Raw genomic sequence first — 18,531 nt, 5'->3', positions numbered from 1 at the left:
TGAGGTCCTTTAATTTATTCTGCTGTCACACATCCCTGACAAACTCAGATGGGAATCTAGCTCATTGGTAACTCAATCCACACACAGAACTCGGCATGGAAGGACATGGTGACCCAAAAGAGATAAGTCTCTTTTCCTTTGGGACATCCTGCAAGCCAGGAAGCTTGGTCAAAGATTAATTTAGTGAATTGAGAAAGAGTTCCCTGATGAGTGAAGAAGGCAGGGCCTTTATGCAATTAGTGCATAATAAAAGGTAATGATGGCAAAGTCCATAGCTTCCTGTGGTTTGGTATGGCGAATAGGGTAGGAGATGGTATGTTAAATACAACCCATGTATTCTTTTAGCAAATTGTGCTTTAAGAACTCAAAAAAATCACAGAATTTCAGACTAATAGGAAAGCATTCTAACAATAGCACTGAATAAGCAATAGAAGGTACTGTCTTATGCTCCCGTATCTATCGTTCCCAGTACAATGAGTCCTGGTTCTTTTAGCTCAGTGATATTGGGAAAAGTTCCCTGAATGTGAGTGGAAATAAGCAATGAAATTGAAAGAAATAGTCTTGGAGGCCATGGAGACACTCTGAAGTTTAGTTTTGTCCTTTGTAAACAAGGATAACGATGACATGTCACAGCTTATTGGGAGAATTGAATGACTGTCTGGGAAAGTGTTCTGAAGGCATCATATAACATAATTAATCTAGAGTTAATTAATCTAGCAACAACGTAGTTGTTGCTACTTAAATCGTTGAAATGACAAACACCACTCTACCCATTAAGGGAAGGAAGTTCTATTTATTTTAACATTGTTGAATGCAAAGAATCTTCATGGAGCCAACAAAACCCGACAGCATGGAAATAAATGTGTGGATGCCCGAAGAAAGGAAACATACTCTGTCTCACCTTGGTATTATGGCATTGCTAACAATAGCTGTGGAATCCATAGTTTTATATTATTTTTTATTAGGGTATCTAATACTCTTTCCAAAGACCCATTCTGAATGAAGCCCAGCAAGTGGTAGGAGGCCTATCTCCCATAATCCCTTTCCTTTAGCTATTTTTTCATTACTTTGTGCTTTTCTCAGCTACTGATGCCTGTTTTCTCTGGGTAAAGCTTTATTTTTATTAGAAGATACTCACTTTGGAATCTGATTCTTGTTTATGTATTTTGCTTAAATTGAAAGAATCTTTGAGATGTTACAAAACCAGCTAGATGTTTTAAAATACAACTAAAGAGGAGCACCTGGGTGGCTCAGTGGGTTAAGCCTCTGCCTTCAGTTCAGGTCATGATCTCAAGGTCCTGGGATCGAGTCCCGCATCAGGCTCTCTGCTCGGCAGGGAGCCTGCTTCCTCCTCTCTCTCTCTGCTTGCCTCTCTGCCTACTTGTGATCTCATTCTGTCAAATAAATAAATAAATCTTTGAAAAAAAATAAAATACAACTAAAGGTCTTTAGATGCAGTTTTGTGGAATATTTCTGAATTTGACTTCAGGTATCTGAAGTCACTGGGTTTATCTCACTGGGTTCAACTCAAGTGAATGTAGTTCTGTTCTAATGGGTAAATCATAAACAGAAGTTTCCAGAAGATGGAAGGATACTGTTGGCTCACATAGCTCCCACAAAATGGGAGCTATGTTTTAGCATAATTTAAATATTGTTTCTTACCCACATCTTTTCCGCAGATTTATGCAATATATAAGATTCTTATTAATTCACTATGGGTTGGTTTTTGTTCTCCCAGGAATCTCAGATCTGATAACTCTTGTTAGTGGAGTTAAGAAATGGAAAAAGGTAAAGAACTATGGACAGAGACTTTACTTATGACAAAATGGACTACTGCTTCTTTTGATAAGGCATGAATAGTTTGGAAAAGGCTGGAGAGAGATGAAGAATTTTAGACAAGTGGCCAGCTGGTGGATAATACCATCCAGATCCTTGCTCTCAACCTTGCAGACTAAGAAACAGATCTCAATGGAGTGTTCTAAATTCCAAAAGCTTTAAAAACTAAACATTTTAACCAAGCTGAGAAAGGTTGACTATGAAATCAGATTGCAAATGTATACATCTACAGGGATTAAAAAAAAATTGTGACAATGGTAACAACTACTGTTTCTTGAGTGCTTTAAGAAATAGTCAGACACCATGCTTAAGCACATTTTCGACCTGTTAGCAGATTTCCTGCATTCAAGTCCATCTCTGTCATTTACTGGTACATGGTCTTGGGCAAATTCCTCAACTTTACACGAGTGACTTGCTTTATTTAATCAAGTTCTCAGAAGAATGCCTGGCACATCATAAGTGTGCTATAACTATCTGCCATTGACATTAATTCTTGCAATACTCCTATGAGCTACATACTGTTAATATTCCCCTTCTACTGGTGAGAAAGTGGAAAGTTAACAATATTTAATAATCTGCTTAAGGTTCTATAGGTATAAGTGGCATCCAAAATATAATCAAGACAAGCAATTAGAATTAGATGGTTAAGGATCCAGGCAAATAGAACACTCTTCTTAACCTTCTCTGTGGAAAAAGGCTTTCCAATGAGATTACATTACTCAAAGTCTTTGGCCGACTTCTCAAGGATAGTTTTCAGAAAAGCATTGCCAATATTTGCTCTGGGACTTCCCTTTTTTCATGACTTTATAGCTGATGCTCCCACTTACCACGAATGATGCATCATTCATATTGCTCCCAAGTACCATAGGCATAGGACCAACAGAACTTTCCATGATGATGGAATATTCTAGATCTACTTTGTCCAAAATGCCATAGCCACTATCCACATGTGGCTATAAAACTCTTAAAATAAAACCAGCATAACTAAGGAATTTATTCTAATTTGTTTAAATTAATTTAAGTAGCCATATATGACTAGTGGCTATTATTTCAGTACACAGAATGGCAGAGGAAAATGTATTTTTAGAAAAAAAAAGCACGAGGCTGTTAGGCATCACTGAGAGAGAAGCAAAGGTGTCCAGTCCATCTTATGAGAATATCCTGTGTGAATTTTACTAAGGAACAACAGTTTCCTTGATCAGCTAAATTGTCCTACTTGTTTCCTTGTTAGTATAGCAATTTCTGAGGACAAGAGGTCCATTTGTTTGACCATTGAGGAAGTCAGTAGAGAATTCCTTTAAAACAAACAAAAAAGGATATATAAGGATGATTGGGTAGCTCAGTTGGTTAAGTGTCTGCCTTCAGCTCAGGTCATGATCCCAGGGTCCTGGGATTGAGCCACACACTGGGCCCATTGCTCAGTGGGGAACCTGCTTCTCTCTCTTCCTCCGCCTGCTGCTCACCCTGCTTGTGGTCTCTCTCTCTCCATCAAATAGAAAAATAAAGTCTTTAAAAAATAAAATGGAAAACTCATAGATAGTTTATCCTGGTTTACATTCTCTGGGTAGCTCTCTCACTCAGGATCCTCTCAAGGCAAGGATAGCTCTGGGGTTGTGAGGAGAAGACAATAAGGTCAGAAGTAGAGTGAGGATTGAGAATAGCTTTGCAAATGTAAGCCTTGATTTGACAATCCAAACTAAAAAGTAACCATAGACCATCACTCTTTTCCTCTTTCTTGGCAATGAGGGCAAGTGTGCCTTAGTGTTTCAACCACGGGGTTTGAGTCAGAAGACTTGGGTTAAAGTCCTAACTTAATGCCTCACTAACTGCGTGACTTTAGACAAATATCTTAGTGTCACTGAGTTGCCTTATGGAGTCTGTAAAATATGGTAGAAGATAGAGGGTATCATAAATAATACCTTCCTCAGAGGATACAAGTAGGATCAAATGATGTAATGCATATGGAACCACTTGTAAAAGAGTGAAGGCCGTAGAAATGTCTTGGCAAGGATGATTGCATTTATACAGATCACTTTTGCCTTTCAAATTGCTCTCATATTTATTGTCTTTTTATCTTCACAACACATCTATGAGGGGAAATAGGGCAGGAACTATTATCTATGTTTTACCATCTGTTGATGTAGACAAATGAGGCCCACAGAACCTGAGACTGGCCTAAGGTTATACAGGGTGTCTGGCTGCATTAAGGGTGAGCTTAACCCTGGGCCTACCGAATCCTATTTTAAAACCCTTTCTTCCAAAAAATAACCAACAGTCATAAGCTTGATAGCCACAGATTATGCTGCAGAATTATTTCTACTCAGTAAATAAGCCACCCTACAACCTGAGTCCAAAGCCGAATAATCATAACATTAATGTGGTGATGGTGGGTAGTCATTTACTGTGCTAAGCATTTTATAAATATTATCTTAGTTAATGCTCATTGTAACTCTGTGAGGTTGTATGGTTATCAGCCCCATTTTACAGGTGAGGAAATGGAGAAATTAAATGGTTCAGGAATTTGTCCATGTCCACAGCTAATGAGTACCAAGGGAGTCTGGAAGTATTAGTTTGTTAAAGAGGCTGTAATGAAGGACCAGACTGGGTGGCTTAAAGAACAGGAAAGGATTGGGTGCCTCGGTGGCTCAGTGGATTAAAGCATCTGCCTTCAGCTCAGGCCAGAGTCCTGGGATCCAGCCCCACATCAGGCTCTCTGCTCAGCAGGGAGCCTGCTTCCCTTCTTCTCTCTCTGCCTGCCTCTCTGCCTACTTGTGATCTCAGTCTGTCAAATAAATAATAAATAAAATCTAAAAACAACAACAACAACAAAAACAGAAATGGATTGTTTCACTGTTCTTGAGGCTAGAAAGAAGTCCAAAACCAAAGGGTTAGCATGTTGATTCCTTCTGAAGCCTGTGGGGTAAGGGTCTATTCCTGGTCTTGGGGTCTATTCTTGGCTTATAGATGACTGCCTTTTCCCTTTATCTCTTCATAGTGTCTTCTCTTTATGTCTGCCTGTCTCCGTGTCTACATTGCCATTTGTATAAGGAGACCAGTTATATGGGATTAGGGACCATCTTCATGAATATTTTAACTTGATTACCTCTATAAAAACCCTCTCTCCAAATAATGTCACATGCTGAGGTCTGGGGGTTAGAACTTCAACATACCAATTGGGGGGAGTGGGGAACACAATTCCACTAACATTGAATATAAACCCAGATCATTTGGTCTTGTACTGTTAAGCATTATGCTTCGGTGCTTTCTGACATAACAAAATTATATTATTCTGTAGACTTCTGATAGGAACAAATGTCAAGACACAGAGTATGACACTTGACCCCAAATCCACTTTTAGAGCCACTGAACAGAAATCTACTCTACCTATTAAGTTCTAAAACTCGAAAGTGCTCCCCCAAAATATTTAGCTAAAAGACTGGTTTCCAGCTACTAGGCAACTTGGCATCGAGGTCTTTTCTCATAAACATTTACAAATATTCTGCTCTGTAATGAAGTTAATCAGTAAGCCACACAACCTCTGGCCTCTATCGCTGCTTACCTGGTCTCATTTTCAGTTGCTGTGAGTAAGCTAAGAATGGTAATGCAGTTTCAGGGGTTAGAAAATCCAATTCAAAGTAGTCCTCGCCATAGACACGCATCATCAGGATTTATTATGGAAATGATGAACATGAAGTCTGATAAAGGTAAGACACTGTTCACAGGTGCTCTTGACCAAACTTCTGCAACTGGACTGAGGAAGTGGAGGGCTTTTGTTTGAGATTTTAGCAGCGGGTGTCTGTCAAAGATGTCTTAGTCAGAACCAGAAGGTTGGGGTGAGAAGTTGGGGCAGGGTGATTTTTGAGGATTTAGGGAGGTGAGTATCTCATTGAGATAAAATCTAAGTATGTTTCCCCTAAAATTGTTCATTAAATATTATGTAAAATTAGCAGGCTTTTCTCAAGTTAAACACTAGGCAGTTCTAATTAATGCCTGTAGACACATGAAAAAGTACTTTGAAGTACGTACTTAATGCAGTGTTTTAAAAATGGCACGTCTCAGATCCCAGTGGGTCACGAAGTCTATTTGTGGCTATGACCACCATTAAAAAGTTAGAATAGTTTAGAATAGAAGAGAATAAGAGTAGAGTAGCATAGAAATGTCAGCGTGCACTTCAAGAAGTAAGGATAAGTGTTATTTTGTGAAAATCTTGTTTCAGTTACTTCTACATATGTTTAAGTGTATACAGGAGTTATGATACAACATGTATTTCTTCTTTGTTTTAAAAGATTTTATTTATTTATTTGACAGACAGAGATCACAAGTAGGCAGAGAGGCAGGCAGAGAGAGAGGAGGAAGCAGGCTCCCTGCAGAACAGAGAGCCCAACGTGGGGCTCGATCCCAGGACCCTGGGATCATGACCTGAGCTGAAGGCAGAGGCTTAACCCACTGAGCCACTCAGGTGCCCCAATATAAGATGTATTTCAAAGTATGGGTTGTGACGAGAAAAATAAAGAGAGATTGAGAAACACTGATTTACTGAATTAGTTTCATAGCAGATTTCTCCCAAATTGATGGAAAATCAGATAAGTAAAGAGTTCAGTTTTAGGCTTACACTATTTGTTTTCTCTGAAGTAAAACATAGATTATAATGAAAACATAGACCATAACATGTAATATTATCTATTTTAATATTTTTTCAAAGCAGAATCTTACCTCTTAAATTCTCAGTTAAAAGAGGAACTCTAATCATTTTTACAATAATTATAATTTTGAATATATGATTGTAGAGTTAGCAGCATACTATTTTATTTAAATATGTTTAAAAGTGATTGACACTGTATTTACAAAATCAGTTAGAAGGCAGGAAAAGCAAATCTTTCTATCATTTCCATTTAATAGGCATTTATTAAGCGCACTGTATCAGGCTTTGTGTAAGGCACCAGGAATGAAATAAAAAAAGGGGGGGGGAATATAACCTAATATATTCCCCAAAGAGTTCACAGACTAACCACAACAATAAAAACACATCACGGGCGCCTGGGTGGCTCAGTGGTTAAGCCGCTGCCTTTGGCTCAGGTCCTGATCTCGGGGTCCTGGGATCGAGTCCCGCATCGGGCTCTCTGCTCAGCAGGGAGCCTGCTTCCCTCTCTCTCTGCCTGCCTCTCCATCTACTTGTGATTTCTCTCTGTCAAATAAAAATAAAATCTTTAAAAAAAAAAACAAAAAACAAAACAAAAAAAAAAACACATCACAAACTCCTTGGAGCTGTACTGTCTAATATAGTAGTCACTAGCCACAAGTGGCTATGTAATTTTTAATTTTAATTATTTAAAATTAAATAAAACTAGGTGCCTGGCTGGCTCAGTTGATAAGCGTCTGCCTTTGGCTCGGGTCATGATCCCAGTATTCTGGGATTGAGCCCTACATCAGGCTTCCTGCAGAGCAGGGAGCCTGCTTCTCCCTCTCCCACTCCCTCTGCTTGTATTCCCTCTCTCGCTGTGTCTCTCTCTGTCAAATAAATAAATAAAATCTTTAAAAAATTAAATAAAACTTAAAACTCAGTTTCTCAATATCACTAACAACATTTCAAGTGTTCCATATTCCCATACAGTTAGTGGCTACCACATTGATGGTATAGAATATTTCCATCACCTCAGGAAGTTCCCTTAGATGGTACCCCTTTAGAGAAACTACTGACTGCTAGAGAATCTACCCAGAAGAATTTTGCTTTCCTTTGCATGGGGTCTCAGACTTCCCAGGTGTCTATACATTCATGTGTTCCCATTTAAAAGCTCTTCCTCGGAGCGCATGGGTGGATCATTGGTTAAGTATCTAACTCTTGATTTTGGCTCAGGTTAGAATATCAGGGTCGTGAGATTGAGCTCTGCTTTGGGCTCTGTGCTCAGTGGGAGTCTGCTTGAGATTCTCTTCCTCTCCCTCTATCTGTGCCCCTTCCCTGCTCACATACTCTCTCTTCTAAATATAAATACATAAATACATAAATCTTTAAAAAAAAAAAAAAAACCCACACCACTCTTCCTAAACGCTCAGGGAGCATTCCCCATCATAAGGGAATCTAAATCTCCCCTCCCCCACTTTGGGATAGACTGATTCTGGAAAAGCACTGTTAAATCCAAATTTATAGATATATATTAATATATTATTATTTACTTTAAATTGTAGTAAAGTAAAAATAAATTTACTTTTATAGAAATCATGTTTTAAAGTTGACCCATCTCTGCTCTTTCACATCTGTGCTTTATCAGAAAGTTCTGGTATTTTTTTGCTTGTTTTTATCCCAGCCCTTGATATCTCTACACACACACACACACACACACACACACACGCACATGCCTGCATGTGTAGGGAATGACTGGGGCCTTTTTTATCTGTATTCCCTTTGTCTTGTTCACTGTTTGTATCCTCAGAGCCTAACACATTGTCTGGAAAATAGCAAGTATCAATACAATATTTATAAATGAAAGTATCCTATAACTTACGTTATCAAAACAGACTAAGATAATTACTAATTAACTATCAGTTAACTATTAAAATCGGGATTTTGCTAGGTTTGCTAGGAACAAACATGTCTTTTCATGACATTCAACTTATCAAAACGTTTCCTCAACTATTTTATTTTATACTCAGAACTATCTTATAAGATAGCAAGGCTGGCTGTTAATAGTTCCATTTTATAGAAGAAATGAAAACAAAAAATGTTAGGCAGTTGTTCAAAGTCTTACAGTCAATTCACGATGGAAGTTGTTCTAATCCCACTATTTTGGGTGCTGTTGACCATGCTGGGCTTCTTATTATAAGTTGCCTGCATACTGTGGAGATTTGGTGGGGGCACTGAAATACTACATGTGGATGTGCTTTGAGGATAGAAGCACAATTTAATAATATTATGTGCTATTCTCATATTCTTACCATGTTTTCTTGCTTTTGTATAATATTGTCAATGTCTTTGTGAAAACTTTCCATTTTGCTTGAAATGATTCCAAAGGACCAATAAGATTTTGATGCCACGATCTGACTTTAGTCAGGACTACATGCTAGCTATTGATTATAAGAATACTAGCTTAATTGAAACAATGATTTGAGATCTTGGAATTGTCACGTGAGGAGGAAAAAATTACACATTTCCCTGGATTTTGTAAAATCCAGTTTCTGTCATTAATTGTTTGACCCCAGGCAAGTTGCTTTAACTTGTTGGATCTGCAGGGGTCGGGGGTGGAAACCAGTAATTGACAGTGTAAGATCGGTTGGGAGATAAAATCCAGCAATAAGTATAAGTGAAAGTAATGCTTTTAATGCTTTTCAGTTCTTTTCAAACCCATTCACTCCACAAATTTTAGTCATATTTGGTTATAAAGTAGATCAGAATTTTGTTTATATTTTATCTCTTCTTTTTGTTGTAATCATATTCTATTTCATATTCTTCTATTTTGTGGTAATAAGACAAAGCACCATTGCCAAAACTTGGTCTTTCAGATATAATCACTTAATGTTGGTTTTATATGGAGAAGTCAGGCATAGAAGACAGGAAGTTAATTTTTTCCCAGATAGTATATACTTTGTGCTTCGACAATCTTTTTCTGGATCAATGCAGAAAGCATTCTTTTCAACAAACTTTTGGTACGCATATATTCTACTTTGCCATTGTAGAAAAGCCTTGAGTTCTCACGACCATAGTCTTTTAGTTATTCACTTATGGAGATTTTAGATATAAAGAAGAACTGTAAGGTTATCCAGCATGAAGCCTTTTCTTTAGAGATGAGCAAAGGGCAGCCCACAGAGGATAGGTAAGTACCATGTAACTAAACTCAGAACACCCTGGGACCTAGAGTCAGGGAAGACTTCCCAAAAGAAGCTATACTTACAAGGAAATTTAGAGATGGATTAAGTGTAGAATAGTGAGATGAAGCTCTGTGAGCAAATGGCTGTATTGTAGAAAGCTCCAGGCTCAGGAAGCAGTGGAGCTAGGGGCAGGGAAGGGAGGTTCTGAGTCTGGAACCTGCAATGCAGATTCAAGGATTAGGTAACTCAAAACATAAGAAATGGGGACGCCTGGGTGGCTCAGTTGGTTGGACGACTGCCTTCGGCTCAGGGCGTGATCCTGGAGTCCCGGGATCGAGTCCCACATCGGGCTCCCAGCTCCACGGGGAGTCTGCTTCGCTCTCTGACCTTCTCCTCGCTCGTGCTCTCTCTCACTGTCTCTCTCTCTCTAATAAATAAATAAAAAAAAATCTTAAAAAAAAATTAAAAAAAAAACATAAGAAATGGCTGGAAGAGAAAAGGTAGGATCATGTGGCACCTTGCACACCTGATTGCAGCTTACCTACAAGCAGACGTATTGAAGGGACTCACCAGCTGAGGTATAGAGGGACGAAGAGAAAACCGTGTGCTCTCATGCTTTAAAGCATCACACATCTGAAATTATCCCAGAGAGGAGTAATTCAGCACATGGTTCGGAAGGAAGTCAGACTATCAAAGTTCCAATCTCAGCTATTTAGGAATGTAGGAGTAAAATTGCCTTCCTTCTCTGTGCCACAAGTTACTCATTTGTAAATGAGGATACTAATGTTACCCACTTCGTAGGATTTTTGTGAGAAGAATTGCAAATATACAAGCTCCTGGCACTAGGATGGAGTTTCTAAGCGTTTTCTGACAGTAGTAGTAGCAATAATAACAACCACAGCAATTTGGGGGGGCACTGCAAATGTATAGATGCGTAGATCTACAGTCCCTAATGGACAGTTCTAAATTCCAAAAGCTTTAAAAATGAAACATTTTAACCAAAGTTTTGACACAAATTTCTCTGGTGGCAAAAACCTGACCCGAATGGATGGGAGGATATTAATGGCCTTTATTTATTTACTTACTCTGCATCGTATGAATGTTTATACATTTCACCATGGAAGATTGCTGTGTTTGATTCTGAGTTCTGTCCCAGACCACACAGGGAGAAAGAACACTGTGTTCTGTTCTAAAACACAGTCAATCAGTTCTGAATTCCAAAACACATGTGACCCCAAGACTTTCATAAAGAACTTATGGAATAAGTGGAATAATCTGTATTACCTCATTCAATCCTCAACATAACTCTGGATAGATATTTTCATCCTGAGCTTGCTGCCATCAAAACTGGGCTCATCAGTAGTTCAGCAACTTGCCCAAAGTTCCACTGTTCAATGGAAGTGGAGTTGGAATTTTGGTCTAGGGTTGCCTGACCATGCTTTGAAGAATCAGACACATTTGTACACTCTCCTATATCTTATTTATGTTCGTTAAAATTTTTAACGTTTTGCATAGCTTAAATATTTTTTTTTCTAAAGAGTCATTGTTTGTGTTTCTAGGAAATAGAAGCACTTTCACAACCTGATAGTTTTCTACATCTAGAGGTTTTATAGATAAAAAGCTCATTTTGTAATAACGGCAGTAGGAATAATGATTATTACTACTACTTTAATGGCAACTCTAATTTATCTGGCACTCTTTGTGTGCCAAACATTTAGCAAAGTGTTTGGCATACATGATCTTATTTAATTCTTACATCAACCTAATGAGGTAGCTATTATTCTCTGTTTTATGAAGAGAAATTTGATCCCTAAAGACATCAAATAAATTGCCAAGATGCACACAGAAAATAAGTAACAGGACTAGAATTTGAACCATACTCACAATTCCAGGCACTGCCTTCTTTTTTTTTTTTTTAAAGCTCCTTCTTTGTTTTATCATGATTAAAATACTAATCTACATGGCAAAGTTACGAACAACATGAACACCATGCAACCTCCTACCCCAGAAAACAATGGAACAATCTGACTTTCCAGTCACAATCATCCAGTTTCTTTTGTATCGTGTAGAAACTTGCCTTGTACACATGCGTGTGCACACACACATTGTTCTTTTAATACCCACATAAATATGTACATTATTCTATAAGTTAATATTTTCAAATAACATCATATCATAGAAACCTTTCTTTATCAACACCTATAGATCTAAATTCACATCTACATAATATTTCAGTGCATGGACATAATGCAATTTAATAAGACTCCTATTGGTGGATATTTAAATTAGTTCCTGATTTATAGTTTTTACAGATTTTCCTATACATGGATATCTTTACAGAAGCCTTTCACACAAATATGTGCCTATTTCTAAAATAAAATTTCTTGCAGTCTAATGGCTGCGTTAAAAGAGTATTTGAGTTTCAAATGCCGAAAGATACTGAATAATTGTCCTCTAAGAATGTTTGCTTTTCTAAGAGTGTTCTATTGAGCATTTTTAACCTTTACTTATTTGAGGATGAACATGGTCATATTTTATATTGCAATTTAAATTTAAATTTAATTGTTGATGAAGGTGAGTGCATTTTCTTATGTTTATAAAATACTTTGTGTTTGTATTTCTAAAAACTGTCCTTTCATATCCTTTATCTCCCATGAGGTTGTTGAATTTTTCTTATTGGTTTGCAAGTGCTCTTTACCTGTTAGTGATATGAGTCTTTGGTCTATCTTTTATGTTGCAGATATTTTTCTGAGTTTGTAATTTGTCATTAAATCCTTTTTATAGTTTTTTTGTTTTTGTTTTTGTTTGCTGTAAAGAAGTTGTCAATTTTTATATAGTTAAATTTTGGTCTTTTCTTAGACATTAATTCCAATTTTGTTACTCTTGTCCAGGTGTACTAACAGAACAAGCAGCAGGACCTTTGGGACAGAATCTAGAAGTAGAGCCATACTCACAATACAACAATGTTCCGTTTCCGCAAGTTCAGCCACAGATTTCCTCGTCATCCTATTATTCCAACCTGGGTTTCTATCCCCAGCAGCCCGAGGAGTGGTATTCTCCTGGAATATATGAACTCAGGCGAATGCCAGCTGAGACTCTCTACCAAGGAGAGATTGAGGTAGCAGAGATTCCTGTAACAAAAAAGGCCCGAATGAGTGCATCAGCGGGGAGAATAAAAGGGGATGAATTATGTGTTGTTTGCGGAGACAGAGCATCTGGTTACCATTATAATGCACTGACCTGTGAGGGCTGCAAAGGTAAGCACCTCTGGTTGGCCATTCTCTCCTTGAGGTTGTACTCTTTGAACTGGTTGTTGAAATCCCTCAGACTGAATTCTTCCCTTTTTCCAGATAACTTCCCATTTTCTCTTCCTACATGCCTACCTGTTCTAAATCTCTAGGAAAAGCCTTTTAGTGTATTCAGCTTATATATAAGTAAAATATTTTCTAGTTACAACCTCACATATGGCAGCAGAGAGTCTGACGTGGGGCTCAGTCCCACAACCCTGAGATCACGACCTGAGTCGAAATCAAGAATCGGTCACCACCCACGCTCACCTGTTGTTTTTTTAAAAGAAAGAGAAACTGTTGAACGCATCTCTTTTAAAACTGAGATCAAAGAAAATAAGACTCTATTAGTTGATGTATTTATTAAACTTTAATAGTAAATTACTAGTTCTAATACTTCATTCCCATTTTATAGATGAGAAAAGTGGGTTACTTCCTCAAGTCTTCACAGCTAATTAGGGGTGGCGCTTCCAATCCATAACTGATAGGCCTAACTCCAGAGCCTTTGCTCTGGAGTTAACCACTAGCCTATCCTGTCTTTTGATCCTTGCCTACTGAGTGGTCATTCTACTCTTTGAGCTATTTGCTCAGACTAATATTGACTAAATCAATGGATAAACTATCGGTATTATCTGGGCCAGATAATAAACCTCTGAAGTCAGTAATCTGAGGCAGGTCACCTCCTTACAGGTGAACACTTTGTGAAACTTGGTCCTCCTGAGAAGACTCTGGGGCATCCAGTGTGAATGGAGTGAAATCAGTGCCGAAGAGAACCCCCCAAAACACTGACGTTAAAAGTGGACGGGGGTGGGGGTGCCTGGGTGGCTCAGTGGGTTAAAACCTCTGCCTTTGGCTCAGGTCATGATCCCAGGGTCCTGGGATCGAGCCCCGCATCGGGCTCTCTGCTCCGCAGGGAGCCTGCTTCTTCCCCCCTCTCTCTTCCTGCCTCTCTGCCTACTTGTGATTTCTCTCTCTCTGTCAAATAAATAAAATCTTAAAAAAAAAAAAAAGTGGACAGGGGAGAGGTGCCTGGGTGGCTCAGTCATTAAGCGGCTGCCTTCAGCTCAGTGCATGATCCCAGGGTCCTAGGATTGAGTCCTGTGTCGGGCTCCTTGCCCAGCAGGAAGCCTGCTTCTCCCTCTCTCTCTGCCTGACTCTTCCCCTGCTTGTGCTGTCTCTTTCTTTCTCTGGCTCAAATAAATAAATAAAAGCTTTTTAAAAAAATAAAATAAAAGCGGGCAAGGGAAGAGTTGCCCCTAAAAGATATACAAGGAAGCTAGAAATGGGAGGGGACCAGGAAAGTACAGGATCATAGAACACAAGGGGACAGATAAGTACTCAGGAGAGAACCCATCCTTGGGGAGATTCAGGAAGGAAAAGCTGGATCTGGATGCGGATATGATTTTTAAGAGCAGAGAAAGGTTGAGCTTTTTCATTGATTCTGACTTGAGACTTTGCCCCCATCATGGGAGCAAAAGGACCAGAGTGCGGGGAGAAGATGAGATGGAGTGAGGAAGAGCCTGTATTCTACATCAGAGCTTGGCAATGTTTTTTCCCTGTAAAGAGAGAGTAAATATTTCAGGCTTTGCACCATCGCTGGTTTCGGTTGTGATTACTCAACTTTGCAAACACACCCACATAAAGAAGGGGCATAACTGTGGCTTTATTTAATCTACAAAAATAGGCAAGGAAATAAAAAAAAAAAGCAAACGGACAGTAGGTTGAATTTGGCCCATAGGCCTGGCTGTATTTTGCTGACCCTGTTCTAGACCAATGGCTATGGAGGTTGAGTGTGAGAAGTAACTAGAAGCTGAGTAGCGAGAGAGTACAACACTCAGGGCATGGATACAGGACACGTAAGCTCATTTTGTATGGCTGGTTTGAAATCATGGAAACTATATTTCATTCAATTCAGGATTATTCTACTCATCCCTCCTCCCCCTGCAAAAAAACCCTACCTTTCTCTGGTGTTTTGTCCAAATTCTATGATTACGCAGTGTCCTGCAAGGATTGAGCACTGCAGGGGAGGCTCTGGTTTTCACCGTTGTTAATGCGGTGCAGCATCTGCCGGGTGTTATTCTAGCTGGTCTTCAGTCACCAGTCGGAAGGGTTTCTGAGGCTCCATTCTGGGGTCTTGAGCACACTTCTCCTTCCTGTCTGCTCTGCCTGCTGTTCCGCAGCTCAGGTGGGTGGGTTCCTGATGCTCCTCCCGTGTGGTACTGCCTGGCTGCCCAGAGAGACCATTTCACCTGTTCCTATGCGGCCCTGAGTACCAGCAGACCCGGATGCCTCTCTAGGCTGTCTCCAGGAAAGGGCCCAAGAATTCTTTTGTTCTAGGACTCCTGAATGACATGGAGTTGCTATATTCTTTCAATACACACATCCCAGGATACTGTCTGGGCATGAAGGTGGGAGGGACAGAACTCAGGGCCTTCTCATGAACTTAACATGACTTGGCTTTTTGTTGATTTCTCTTTATTTGTCTATCTATCCCAACTTGGGGAAATTTAGTGTGTGGGATCTTGATGCTTAGGCTTTTGTGACTGAAAAGCCAATAATGAGCTCCTTTGTGCTTTGTATATGTTCTCTTGAGGAAACAAATGAGGGGCGCCTGGGTGGCTCAGTGGGTTAAGCCTCTGCCTTCGGCTCAGGTCATGGTCTCAGGGTCCTGGGATCGAGTCCCGCATCGGGCTCTCTGCTCAGCAGGGAGCCTGCTTCTCTCTCTCTCTCTCTCTCTCTCTCTGCCTGCCTCTCTGTCTACTTGTGATTTCTCTCTGTCAAATAAATAAATAAAATCTTAAAAAAAAAAAAAAAGAAAATTATCCTAGCTTAGTGAATAGGAAGGAGGTTCACAACATAGAGTAGACTACAAGGGAAAGAACCAGTACCCCGTGCCAGGCAGGTCTACTTGGCCAACTTGGCCCCCTACTCCACACTCCTTGGATATCTGTGCTTACCAAATACAGAATGAGTCTTACTCCATAGCTTCCCATCAAAGGAAGGGTGTGGATTTTGGGGTTTCCTAGACTGTCATTCTTGGCTGAGTAAACATGTTACTTAATATATTGGTCAGAGTTCAGTGAAATAAAACAAAAATCTCAAGCAGTAAGGAATTAACACAGGAGAAGTTGGAAGGGTAGAGGAGCAGGTTCTGTGCTGAGTCTCCAAGAGGATGCTCAGGGTCACCCTGCAGAACTGACCTGCCAAGGACTTGCTATGGTCAAGAAGATGGGAAAACGGGAAGCTAACACAGAGCTGCTGGCTCCAGAAAGACACCACCATAGCTGCCATCCAAGGATCAGAAAGATGCCTCCCCCATAATTACAGAGCAATGGCTTGCCAACTAAACTTCATATACCCATGACGAATACTCTGTGCCTTGCCTTTCAGTGCCCTTGAAGTTAGCAATGGGAAACCAAGATGCTGCTATAGCTCAATTCCCCAGCCCTGCTTGCCCGCAGAAACAAGTCTTACAAGGGCGTCTGTCCTGCAGAGCTTAAATCATATGCACAATGTTAGCTGCAAGGGATTTTGGGAAAGATGGTGTCCAGTTTTCCTGCCTTTACAATAGAGAATGTACCCTAGAATAGAAGTGGGTGCCACAGATATCCGGCCAGCCAATTCTTAGTTTGTGGAATACTTGGCTTCTCTGAGCCTTCACACTGCAAAAAAAAAAAAAAAGGGTAATATCTATTTCACAGGGTCTGTGTAGAATTAACTTAATTTTATATGTAAAGATCCTGGCAGCTCTCTTTCTTTAGGACTTCACTGCACATCTATCAGATCTGTGATACTTACACACACATACACACAGGAGAAAGTTTTTAAAAACTTAAAAACAAAACAAAGATCATGGTTAAACATCCTGATTTCATTAGTCTCATATCTATTTCTTTTTTTTTTTTTAAGATTTTATTTATTTGACAGAGATCACAAGTAGGCAGAGAGACAGGTAGAGAGAGAGAGGGAAGCAGGCTCCCTGCTGAGCAGAGAGCCTGATTTGGGGCTTGATCCCAGGACCCTGGGACCATGACATGAGCTGAAAGTGGAGGCTCTAACCCAATGAGCCACACAGGAGCACAGGAGCCCCTCATATCTGTTTCTAATTATAATGAACGTTTTATTGTCAACACTTATGGCATCAATGAGAGAAATTCTAATACATTTTTAAAGAGCAATGATTCTAAGAGCACAAGCATAACGCACTGACAATGTCTGCCATTTGCTCAGCATCAGATTACACCAAGAGCTTTCTTTTCTCCCTCTTATCAGTGGGGCATATGAAAATGTGCTCACGTGTGGGTGAATTTTGATTCAAACTTCAAACCTCAGCTAACAAAACTGATCTGCATCTGACTGGAAGTTTCAGATGGCTGCATTTCCAAATAGGTCAATGTCAGTCACATCCATCTCCAGGCTGGGAGAGTCTACACTTGTCAGTGAGAGAATGGTAGAATTCTTAAAGGGCATTTTAATGAGTAAATGGGTGACCTATGGTCCTTTTGAACATATTCTGACTTAGTTCTGAAGTTCTAGAAAAGACTCCATAGTTTTTGAGTCTATTCTGGTGTGTGGAATAGATGCAGATTGTTTCCAATGGGCCCTTTGTTTATGTGTCAGGGCTGAGGTGCCCTGACTCCCACATGAACTTCCTGAAATCCTACTTGATTTTGAGGTCTGAGTTTATAAAATTTGGTCATGATCCTACTGAACTCTATAGGTCCAATTATTTTGGAGAGGGATGCAAGGGGGTGGGGCTTAAACTATTTCACACATTGGAAGCCTTTTGTAGTTAAGTGTTATAAAAGTGGCAAGAGGAGTCATATTCTGATGGCAGACAACCCAGATTTCAACACCCTCTTCCCGTGCTGCTGATTCTCTTCTCAGATGTTCCAAGTTTCTGAATGTGTCTGGGCTTCAGACTTCTCTCCTGTAAAGTGAGGATAGTAATAAAGATGAGGAGGGGGAGGTTGAGGTTGAGATGAGGATGATGGTGATGCTGGTGAGAAACAGAGAAGGTATATCAAACGGTTATCATGCACAGGTTTTATCTGGGGCTTTACCTGTACTAGCTCATTTAATCCTCAGGACCATGCTTTGAGGTAGGCACCGAGGGGTTGGTGAGAGGATTAAAGAAGATAATATGTTTAAAGCAATTAACATAGTACTTGCTTCTGGTACTCAATAAATGTCCTCCAATAAATGTCCATTATTGGTTTCACTTATTTGTGGAACATAAGAAATAACATGGAGGACATGGGGAGATGGAGAGGAGAAGAGAGTTGAGGGAAATTGGAGGGGGAGATGAACCATGAGAGACTGTGGGCTCTGAGAAACAATCTGAGGTTCTGAAGGGGCGTGGGGGGGGTGGGAGGTTGGGGGAGCCTGGTGGTGGGTATTATGGAGGGAACGGATTGCATGGAGCACTGCATGTGGTGCATAAATAATGAATTCTGTTACACTGAAATTAAATTAAATTAATAATTAAGAAAATAAATGTCCATTATTATTACTATTATCATTAAGTTACTGTGAAGAAAAAAATGAGACATTGTTTTTGAAACATCTAGCTCTATGCCTGGCACACTTGAATGCTCAGTAAGCATTA

General features: G+C 39.7%; 1 protein-coding gene across 3 annotated transcripts in view; it reads left to right on the top strand.

Moving 5' to 3' along the window:
• Nucleotides 1–5,424: 5,424 nt before the first annotated feature.
• The window catches only part of NR1H4 (nuclear receptor subfamily 1 group H member 4), a 44,157-nt gene continuing 31,050 nt past the window's right edge, over nt 5,425–18,531 (top strand). For all 3 annotated transcript variants that reach the window (XM_044226711.1, XM_044226712.1, XM_044226710.1), the window contains exons 1-2: nt 5,425–5,540; nt 12,528–12,893. In XM_044226711.1, coding sequence (XP_044082646.1) covers nt 5,432–5,540; nt 12,528–12,893 — 475 coding nt within the window. In that variant the 5' untranslated portion in view covers nt 5,425–5,431. The remainder of the gene's footprint in view (nt 5,541–12,527; nt 12,894–18,531) is intronic.

The sequence above is a fragment of the Neovison vison genome, chromosome 12 (genome assembly GCF_020171115.1).
Source record: "Neovison vison isolate M4711 chromosome 12, ASM_NN_V1, whole genome shotgun sequence".
Classification (NCBI taxonomy): Eukaryota; Metazoa; Chordata; class Mammalia; order Carnivora; family Mustelidae; genus Neogale; species Neogale vison.
The sequence above is the reverse complement of the archived record's forward strand: the minus strand, read 5'-3'. Positions and strand labels throughout refer to the sequence as shown.